The sequence below is a fragment of the Chenopodium album genome, chromosome 18 (genome assembly GCF_948465745.1).
Source record: "Chenopodium album chromosome 18, dcCheAlbu1.1, whole genome shotgun sequence".
In the NCBI taxonomy this organism is placed as follows: Eukaryota; Viridiplantae; Streptophyta; class Magnoliopsida; order Caryophyllales; family Amaranthaceae; genus Chenopodium; species Chenopodium album.
In genome coordinates this window covers 12,702,741-12,712,720 of record NC_137851.1, presented here as the reverse complement: position 1 = coordinate 12,712,720, position 9,980 = coordinate 12,702,741, and the positions used below count along the sequence as shown (strand labels likewise).

The 9,980-nt window shown below is 37.0% G+C and overlaps 2 protein-coding genes across 4 annotated transcripts; one reads left to right on the top strand and one right to left on the bottom strand.

The window, feature by feature from the left end:
• The first annotated feature begins 1,112 nt into the window (after nucleotides 1–1,112).
• LOC145593125 (uncharacterized) lies at nucleotides 1,113–8,707 on the top strand. Of its 3 annotated transcripts, XM_081649634.1 has the most exons (12): nucleotides 1,113–1,292; nucleotides 4,822–4,890; nucleotides 4,977–5,225; nucleotides 5,327–5,401; nucleotides 5,495–6,172; nucleotides 6,414–6,551; nucleotides 6,628–6,750; nucleotides 7,156–7,489; nucleotides 7,571–7,750; nucleotides 7,846–7,938; nucleotides 8,084–8,190; nucleotides 8,291–8,707. In XM_081649634.1, the coding sequence occupies exons 3-8, from the start codon at nucleotides 5,169–5,171 to the stop codon at nucleotides 7,378–7,380; spliced, it is 1,296 nt and encodes a 431-aa protein (XP_081505760.1). In that variant the 5' UTR covers nucleotides 1,113–1,292; nucleotides 4,822–4,890; nucleotides 4,977–5,168; the 3' UTR covers nucleotides 7,381–7,489; nucleotides 7,571–7,750; nucleotides 7,846–7,938; nucleotides 8,084–8,190; nucleotides 8,291–8,707. The 3 variants fall into 3 exon arrangements, with proteins under 3 accessions (XP_081505760.1, XP_081505762.1, XP_081505761.1); XM_081649635.1 differs by lacking the exons at nucleotides 1,113–1,292; nucleotides 4,822–4,890 and having other exon boundaries at nucleotides 5,177–5,225; nucleotides 5,492–6,172; nucleotides 8,291–8,706; XM_081649636.1 differs by lacking the exons at nucleotides 7,571–7,750; nucleotides 7,846–7,938; nucleotides 8,084–8,190; nucleotides 8,291–8,707 and having other exon boundaries at nucleotides 6,414–6,535; nucleotides 7,156–7,296.
• On the bottom strand, nucleotides 8,287–9,755 carry LOC145591839 (protein FAR-RED IMPAIRED RESPONSE 1-like). Its single transcript, XM_081648331.1, has 3 exons — nucleotides 9,002–9,755; nucleotides 8,600–8,679; nucleotides 8,287–8,430 (listed from the first exon to the last, which is right to left on the bottom strand). Exons 1-3 carry the CDS (start codon nucleotides 9,753–9,755, stop codon nucleotides 8,287–8,289), a joined length of 978 nt encoding a protein of 325 aa, XP_081504457.1.
• Between the last annotated feature and the right edge of the window lie 225 nt (nucleotides 9,756–9,980).

Here is a 9,980-nt window from a genome sequence, read left to right as displayed (position 1 = left end):
AGACGTAAATCTATGAAAATGATACTTGAGTGTTATAAATAATGAGACTAATATTAAAAGAAATGCTTATAGAATTGAGATTAAATATATATAAATGAGACTCATACAGTTAGTATTTAAAAAAAAAATTGAGATTAGTGTTAAAAATGAGAAACTTGTGAGTTTTTGAAAGGTACACAATTAATATATAAAAATAAGGTCCAAGTGATATTTGAAAATGATATTTTTGAGTGTTCAAAATTGAGACCCACCCAAAACACCACCAATTTCAACATGAGTTTATTATGTCAAATGTCTTCTATATGAAGCTAGTTTTTTGTAGAGCTTGGAAAATTTATGAATATATGATCAAGAATAAATTAAAACATGTGCAATATAAGTTAGGCCTTGTAATTCTGTGTAAAATGTTGCACCTTATATTTTGGTGTATATAAAAGTTTTCAGTGAAAGTTTGGTGTACGACACATTGTTGAAGTTGATATTGTCATTGCTACTCCATTAAACAAGCACCTCTTGATTTTAGCTTCCTTCTTCCAATAATGTTTTGGATTCATTTTGGGGTTTGTCTTATTTAGGAAGATAAATTTATGTTGTTTGAAGAATAGGAGATAGAATGAATTATAAACGATACATGATGATTGATGTTGTTTAGGTCTTTGTATGTAGTTGCAAACGGCACAAAAGAAAGGGGAAGTATGTAGAAAAGATAGTATGATGGGTGGGTCAATTTGTATCAACGTAGGAAAAAAAATCGTTTTATACTTTGGCAATGACAGGGTGAGAATCAATTTCAGGATCGCCTGAAATAAGAAAAGAAGCTCATACCACTTTAGCTATCCCTCACTCTCAATTTATATACTCCGTACGAGGCTGTCTAAAGGGAGTATAGATATGCATTTGCAAATGCATATTGAGGGGCAATTCTGTAAATTCGCGCGCTTTAGTGGAATTCCAACTCAATTCACGTTTTGCTTTTTGTCAGCCCGTTTGCAGAAGTATTTCGTATTTCTTGAGTGTAATTGGGTTATGTGTACATCTTGTCTTCGTATTTTGTATTTGCCTACTTCAATGTACATTTTGTCTAGTCTTTTCTTGTCTGAGTAAAGGCCTCACTCTCTCTCTTCCATTTATTTTTTTCGAAACACACAGTCTCTCTTTCTTCCCTCTAGAACTCCTTCTCTCTCTTCAAGTGAGTATTCTCCCTCTATTCCCTCTATCTCCATTGTCGTTTCAGTTTGCCGCTTGGAGAATTGAAGCACTCTAGGCTACTTGTCATGAAGATTTGGACGAAAGTAAGTAAATTCTTCATAAATTTTTAATTCTTCCCCAAAATAAACAATTTTAGTATAAGAACTTTATCAATGTAATCGTTTGACAAAAATTGAGTAAGAGTTTGTAAAATTCGGGGGTTGTGGTGTATTAGGGTTCTTGGTTTAAATTGTCCCCCAAAATTTTTAGGGTTTCTATAATTGAACTTGTTCTTGTGTGCTATATAATTGTTAGGGTCAAAGAAGTGATTGAGCTTTACTGGGTTAGCAATTAAGGTCAAAATTTTTAGGGTTTCTATAATCGAGCTTTACTGTAGCAATTAAGGCCTTTGGTACCCATTTCTTCTATAATTTTAGTTGCTGAGCTTAGTAAAGATGGGGTCAAAGAACTGAGCTTAAGGGTTTGTAAAATGCGGGTGTATTAGATTCGACCAAATGGGATTATGAGACTGGATAGATTTTCGTGATACAAATAGAGAGCACAAAATGGTGGGTCAAGTAATTAGATTGATTAAGTGTTGTCGATATGTTTCACATAACAGAACACAAAATCCCTTGGAACACATAGAGACAAATCATTCATAGCTTTAGTAATATACCAAGTGCATAGATTACTCTAACAGAAGTAATTCACATGCAAATCCCTCCTTGCTACACTAAATTAGTTAGGGTCAAAGAAGTAAGCTTTACTGGGTTAGCAATTAAGGCCTTTGGTACCCATTTCTTCTGTAATTTTAGTTAATCTTAGTGTTAATGATGGGGTCACAGAAGTGAGCTTTACTGAGTTAGCAATTAAGGCCTTTGGTACCCATTTTGGTGCATTTGTTTCAATTGTTTATGCTAGCTTTAATGTTGCTCTTCTTGTTGCTTGTGTTTCTGGTATTGGTTCTATTGTTTCTCAATGGTTTCCTAGCTTAAACAATGTAGTAATTCATGGGATTTTCCCTTTTGTTTGTTGGGATTATCATTTGGTTCTTCCTATTCAAAATAATCAATTCGACTAATTGATATGTGCTTTATAATGCTTGTTTCTATCATTCGATCTATTTGTGGTGACGGTGTGACACCTTACCTTTGCTTCGTACTTGCAAGTATTTTTTTTTTTAAAAAAAAATTTCATGCATTTCGACAAATTTGGTATTGTTACCTATCAAATTGTACATCTTTCTGGGTTCTTAAATTAGGTCTTTACTCTTTAGTGATGATGCTGGTTTAGTGAACCTTGCTTGGCTCTTCTCACCTCTATGACATAGCAGGGGTTTATCGTTTATGTGTGTGGTCATCCTTTAAAAGTGGACTTCATAATTCGTACAGAGTATTAAGCATTATTTGATCTTAGGTCTGGGTATGGGGTTGATGAAACAAACTACTCTGTATGTTTACATTTTTACTAAATGTTTTTTGAGTTAATGCCTGTTGAGATCTAGACATAATCAAAGCATGAGGGGGTCAAATTCTGTTATGGTCCTGAAGGATATTAGCAGAAAACTTTTCATCAGTGACTGATGGTATGATGTATTGGGTTTAATCCGAAATTAGTATTAGGGTTTAACAATTACATACATTTTGCCCCAATTAGAATTATGTGTAGATTTGTTGTTGTTGAGGGTTTTGTATAAATGGTTTAGGGGGCTGTATTATTATGCGACAAGTTTAAGAATTATGTCTAATTTGATGTTTGTAAGGCGAATTTATAAAGTTCCCCAAATTCCTTTTTTTGATATGATTGTGCTTTAGAATATGTGAGATGAAGTACTTTTTTCCTTATTTGAGATTCCTTTTATTTTGACTTGATTGAGGTATTGTGTGTGACATGAACTAGTGTGTTCCCTTGTTTTGATGTAATTGACGTAGGGAAAATGTAGTCGTTATCTAATCTTCCCTAGAGCCAAACAAATTTATAAACACTTAACAAACCTAAATACGAGTATAGAGGCAAGTGAAGGGTCGAACCCAAAGGAACGGTAATGTTCAAGCGCTCTCAATTATGCGCCTAAGCTAGGGCGAAGTCTAAAGATAAAAGATAAACACTAACCAACTACCAAAACAAAGAACCAAATAAATTAAACACTAGGGAATGAGGATCAACAAGTAATCATGACAATTGTAGCAACTCGAGAACATGCAAATCAAAGGTTGCGAAGACTAATGGTAAGAGCAATTAAAAGAGCTCAACAAGCTATCTCCTAGAGGTCTAACTAGCGCCAACTACGAGAGACACTAACCAGGAATGTCACTAACCAAGCTCAATCGACAATTGTGAGCTACAAATCAATGGTCCGTATCAATGTAGACTCACAATGCAATCTAGTATAATTCTCAAGGCCTAATCGAATTACACACATGCACAATTTCCATTAATCACTTTAATCTCAACAATTAATCAACATAATCCCCAAATTAAGCACAAACAATCAATCATACAAGTTTCACCCAATCCCTAGCCAAACAACTACTTTAACATCATTTAATTAACTAACAACTAAGGAAATCAAGAATCAACAAAATATCAAGAACAACTACACTAATCAAGAATCAAACATCAAAATCAATCCAAACAAACATGAATATTAAACAAAGCAATAAAGTGAGATAGATTTAGAAATGCTCATTGATAATAGAGAAGATCTTCAACACAACTGTAACCATTGAATCTTCAATCTCTCAATCACCATTGAAATTCCTCACTTTCTCTCTCTAAATTTACTCCTAAACTAACCCTAAAACTAGAGAGAGAAGGTCTCAACTAAGCTAAGAATATGATCAAAAATATGTCTAGAATTGCCTCTAAAATCGGGTTACAAGTAGATATTTATAGGAGGCGCGAAACGAAACCGAGCAAAAACAGGGACCCGGAGCGGCGCGCCCGCGCTCCTTTGGGTTTCTTCGGTTCTTTCGCCAAGAGACTTCGAGTGAGCGCACCAAGGATGGCAGATCCAAAGGAGCTTGACGGTGGATTCAACACCACTCCTTTATGAGAGCGCGACTTGAGAGCGCAAGAGCTAGAACTTGGAGAATCCACTTCTTTGCATCTTGAGCTTTCATATTGCCATGAGCTTACTCCAAAAGCATCTTCCACCTTAGTAATCCATCCATATCAAAACCCGAACCTCGTACAATACCTACAACCACGAAAAGAGAACAATAAAGGAGAAAATACTAGAAAAACCATCAAAATGCACAAAACCACAAAATAAGAGAGAAAAGGTAAAACAAAGAGCTAAAGCATAAAACTAAGCATTTATTAAGAAGGAAAGCTATGAAAAGAAGGTAAAAATAAACTAAATACTCATCAAATGGGTGCCATTTATAACACCCATTAGTAATTGAGCTTTCGAATCTTTGAGATGAAGATATGGCAGTTTGTTCCCTTGTCTTGATTTAGTTATTTTTTTTTTAGTCTGTGATAAGAACCATTGTGTTATGTTGTGTTGGTGCAAAGCTTTGTTTTAGCTTTGTATTGGTTGTAGGTTTGTTTTGGTTGTGTTGGTTGAGGTAGAAGCTTTTATCCATGATACTAAGTGCAGTTGTGATTTTCTGCCTGGTTTGTCAGGTTTGTATTCCCCGCAAAATTATGAGATCGAAGACAGTTGTGCGATCGAAGAGCTGGAAATACTTGTTGGTGAGCTAGTGTTCTATGTTTGTATTAATATTTTAGTTGAATGTGGTTGGTGAATTCTGAAATTTTGTCTGTCATTTTTACATTAGGATCCATTGACTTCTAAGCCCCCTGGTAAAGGGGGGTCTAAAGTGAAGGGGAAGTAAAAACCTAACAAGAAGGCAAAGCTACCGAAGAAGTCTATAAATGTGGATGATGAAGATAGTGATGAATACAATGGTTCTAGTAATGAGCATTCTGATGAAGATAGTGATGAGGAGTCGTGCTCTCCCTCTGAGTTCATGAAGATGATGATGCGGTTCATGAAGAGTAAGAGTCGGAAGAGGAAAAGGCCAAAGGTATAGTGAATATGTAATTACCAAGACACATATATTTATACCAAGCTTTAGCATTCTAAGAATTGGACATAACCTTTGGTTTATGATTTGTATGTGTCTAGGGTGAAATAACCGAATTGCAAAAAGTTTTGAGCGAAGGGGCAGTGTTGAAGACCCATCATGAGAACGTCAGAAAGGTATGATGTTTTAGCTGCTAATCTTATTTGGTGCATGTAAATGAGTTTGTTTGTTGGCTACTTGTGCATAATTCCTCCTGTTGTGTGTAGTAGTACCCCAACATTGTATGCAAAGTCGAATCTTTCTGCCAAGTTGTCAAACATTTTGATCCAAGGAGACGCGCGTTATTGACACAAATGGGGTTTGAAGGTCTCTTGGAAATTGACATGAAAAATGCGCCGAAGCAATTTTGCTATTGGTTGATGACAAGAGTGCTTCCTGATGGCACGATGGTGTTTGGGGACAGTGAGATCTTACCCTTAGGTCCTGCTCAAGTGAGGTCTGTACTTGGGTTACCCATGGGTGCTGAAAAAGTCCCTTTTAATATTGGTGAAAATGATGAGGAGAAGGTGGAGAAGATAAGAAGGATTTTTAATCTGTATGGTGTCGATACGAAAAAAGAAACCATTTTGTTGAAATATGCTTCAGAAGCTTTGTGTCCATTGGATGAATCGGGTAAAGCAATTCCCCTTGCAGACGAAGTTGACGAGGAGGATTTCATGGCAGCCTTTCTACTTGTAGCCCTCATTAAAGTGGTTTGTACAACCACTAATAATTCAAACTTTCCAAAGTCACTCTTACCAGCATTGACAGTGGCTACCGAGGCTATCAAGTATGACTGGTGTTCGTTAACGTTCAAGTGGCTATGCGATATGGCTGATAGATTTCAAAGGAAGTTCCCGAAAGATGGTTTTAGGTCTGGTTGTGGGGGCAGTTTTCTGTTCATTATGGTGAGCTTTAATTGCTTTAATGTTGTTTTATTCTACACCGGAGACTACTAAAATATTGTTTTGTTCTATACCGAAGACTATATACTTAATGGTTTTAGTTGATTAAGTGTTTAAGTAGGAGAGTCGCATTAACTTATTTCCAGTTGTTAAATTTGTCAGAGAATGTATTATAACAATTAATGTACCCAATCTTACTTTAGTGATGTCAAACTCATTTACTCTGTGGTTTTCTTTGCTGAAGATTTATTATCTGGACCACTTGCATCGAGTTCCTGTGAAGTGGGGCGTTTACCCGAGGGTGAAGTTGTGGAACAGTGGTGAGGTGAAGGCAACTCTTCTTGAAGATAAAGTGTCGACCAATGAGTATGGCAAGCTTTTGGTAAAACATCAACATTTATTGTATTTGTTTTGTGGTTCGATGATTGTGCATGTAACAGATTTTTTCCAATTGATAGGCCGTCGATGTTGCGTATGGGGAGGAACATCCCCTTGTACCAAGGGAGAGTGATGGTGTTTCTGAGAAGAAGGCGCAACTTTCAGGGGATAGGGATCAGGCTTCTGTAGATGATGTTGAGCGGGTGAGTGTGCAAACTTGAAGCTTGAAATATCTGTGGTTTTGTTTTTGGATATGCAACTCTTCATGCACCATCCAAACTCCATTTCTACTTACTTGAAAAATAAAATAGCGGTAAATTAGAGAAGTCTGATGCTTCATGTAATTATTTGCAAAATCAAGTCTATATGAAAAATTATTATGTTTGAGTACCAATTCTATTTTTTGATGTAGTTGGTTGGTTTATTATATGGACGACTGCATTTTTTTTTTAATAATCTTGCCACTAATTGAAACTGGCAGTTAGTTGATGCCTTAAGGGAAAAAAATTATTTTATTTATTGCTTAAGCTCATATTGGTTATTTTTTTGTTTTTTTTTTTTTGGTTTAAGCTCGATTTTGTCTAAGTGTGGATAGATGCTATGTACAGGTATTAGGTCATTTGAGTACAAGGCTGGAAACCATTGTTGAGGGTTTGCTTGGGAAAGCTCTTAATGGATTAGTGGGTAACATGACTAACATGGGTGCTGATGAATTTGTTACAAGTGGAAGCCGCCACCACCATGAAAATGCCGGGAGTACCAGACCAAGGGATGAAGTTAATCCTTCGAAAAAGGATGGTGCACTGGTGCTGATTATTCTGGTGATAATATGAACAGCTCACCCATTTTGGAGGAAGGACCTAGGCCAAATAAGCATAGTCCCCTTGTCAAGAGGCTTCTGTGCTTTATTCGAGGGTGGAAGGAATTGAAAAACGATAAAGCGTAAGTAAAGCTTTAACTGTGTAATGGCGATTTTTCATAATTTACATTGTTGGCTAATTGTGTGCCTAGTGGCAACTGCAGGCCCGGTCCGAACTTAATTCTTTGTGATGGCAAGATGCATCTCAAAGGGACTGTTATCGCGTTGTCTCCCCGAGGTCTCGTGTTGGAGATCATTATGTTAAGATGGATGTTGTCATGTATACGAAAATCTGGGCATCACAACATACGAGGAAAACGATTATGATGGATCCTTCGTATGCGGTGAGGTTTCTTACTACTCTTTGTGGTTAAACAACTTGGTTTTTTATTTTGTTTTTTGTATTCTACTTACCTAAATTCTTGTTGTGTGTTCGTAGAATTTTGTTATGGTAGGGAAAGATGATCCTAAAGTGTTGGGGCAAAAGTACGGGAAGACTTTCCTTAGCTATCCTCTTGACCAAATACAAAGTGTATGTGTTCAGTTTGTGTTTAAATCTGATCAAATAATTTTACTGTTGTTGTTGTTGTTGTTGTTGTTGTTGTTGTGCGTAATTAAATTGGTTTATGTTTGACACGTTTTTGTCCCTATCCTTGATGCATCCGTGAAAAATGCAGAATACTGGTATTGCTTGGCCTTGGATTTAAAGGCACAGTTGGTGTGGATGATTGATTCTTTGTATGAAGATCCGTACTTAAAGCATGAAAAGTTTTATCTGCAGCTTGTAATCCCCCGTTCAACTCTCTCCTTCCTTACTTTTATTTTATTTTTTGGTTTTCTTTTGGATTAATTTTTGTGACACATACAAAATTTGGTCCTGTTAGATGAAGGCCTTGGAGGATTTGTTGCATCTTAGTGATCCCACATGGGAGGTGGGTACAACTTCTACATGGTTGAGGAGGACATTTTCGGTGCGACATGCTGACAAGCATAGTACTGAACCATCAACAATATCAGAACCAAACTATATATCCACAACAAAAGCAGTTGAAAACCAATCTATGCAAAAACATTAGATAACTAATTAAGCCATAAACACCACAGAAAGGACAGAAAAGCCATATTTGAGGCATGTATATTGTGTTTTACAAGGCATGAGTAATCATATGGAATTATGTCATTTCGACACATACCTTGTAGTCATTCATCTTCTTCAATTCCATGTTTCTTGATAACTTCGGGCCAATTAGCCTCAAACTCTTCACAATCAAGGCTATTATATATCACATTCTCAAGATCATCATGAATTTGGGCATAATCGAAAAGCTTCCCAAGTTTCTTACCAAATTTTGGGTTATGTGTCAAATTCACCATCGATGAGTGGTTCCTTTCATGGTCAATTTTAATTTTTCCTCATTGCCGAATCTTGATATGTTAGAATACTAATTGGTTGCTTTTTACCCATACACCACAACCAATTAGAGAACACCCACTGAAATGTTTTCACGGTCTCACGGGAAACTAATGTGCACCCAAACAAAACGGTTTGTCCGTGATGATGGTTTGCCCGTGATGATTCACACCCACGAAATTACCAAAGGGAAGCTTATATTCGTTGGTCAAGTACGTCGAATCAAAACATACAACATCTCCAAACTCCTCATACGCGGCCCGGCTCCTAGAATCAACCCATAATACATCTTGGAGCCTACCCAACTCATCCACACGATGAGTGTTAAAAAAAATTTCGTTGTCATCCGTCATCCTCTTGAAGTAGGCAAACATTGCCTTCGCATCACCTTCCTCAAATATAGCTTTCCTTTGTTTCGCCACTTCATCATGGAAATTCTTTTGGGTGAATTGCATCTCTTCCCTCCCATTTCGTTGGCCGGCCATACAATTGTATATCTTTGTAACTAGAACACCCACCTTCCGATCATTGAACATTTGGCGAAGTACATGCGGGTTGTCCATCAAGAACTTCTTCCTAAACTTGGGGATGTTCTTGGACTTCCCCGGTGTCGGTGTGTGACCTTTATGCTCTAGCTCGGCTTTATAGATTACCCAATCACCAACCGCGTTCGCCTTAGCATATAATTTCACCGGGCATTGAACTTTTTTTACTGTTCCTTTTAACACATACTTCCTCACATATTTGTGAATCCGAGACAAAGGTGGGACCGGATTTCTTGCTCTTCCTACCGGCATACCGAAACACTCACACGTCCATGTCACACTCCCCTTCTCCTTCGCATTAGCAACTTTGCCTACAGTGGTTACCCCAAAACCTTCTTGCTTCCCGTAATTCCGAAAGTATTCATCTATTTTTTGCCAACTATCAAAGACCATTCCAACATTGGGGGGGGGGGGGGGGAGAAACCTCTACATTTGCAAACTCTTTGATCTCAAAACTTATAGCCACCGTACTCTTTCCTTTCGTAGGAGTCTTGTAAGACTCTTCTCCAACATTCACCTTTTCCGCCACAATTATTCAAACCAAATCAATATTTCATTCATTATAACAACCATAACACCCACATAGTTGTGAAAAGGCAAAAAAATTAGGATAATTAT

Excerpts from the sequence above, each read along its gene's own strand:
- LOC145591839 (XM_081648331.1), bottom strand. The coding sequence starts at position 9,755 with ATGGTCTTTGATAGTTGGCAAAAAATAGATGAATACTTTCGGAATTAC. Across the intron at positions 8,680-9,001 it reads CGAATATAAGCTTCCCTTTG|CCTTGATTGTGAAGAGTTTG; the intron begins GTAATTTCGTGG and ends GATATATAATAG. Across the intron at positions 8,431-8,599 it reads AGAAGATGAATGACTACAAG|TTTGGTTCTGATATTGTTGA; the intron begins GTATGTGTCGAA and ends GTGGATATATAG.
- LOC145593125 (XM_081649634.1), top strand. The coding sequence starts at position 5,169 with ATGAAGATGATGATGCGGTTCATGAAGAGTAAGAGTCGGAAGAGGAAA. Across the intron at positions 5,402-5,494 it reads ATCATGAGAACGTCAGAAAG|TACCCCAACATTGTATGCAA; the intron begins GTATGATGTTTT and ends TGTGTGTAGTAG. Across the intron at positions 6,751-7,155 it reads CTGTAGATGATGTTGAGCGG|GTATTAGGTCATTTGAGTAC; the intron begins GTGAGTGTGCAA and ends TGCTATGTACAG.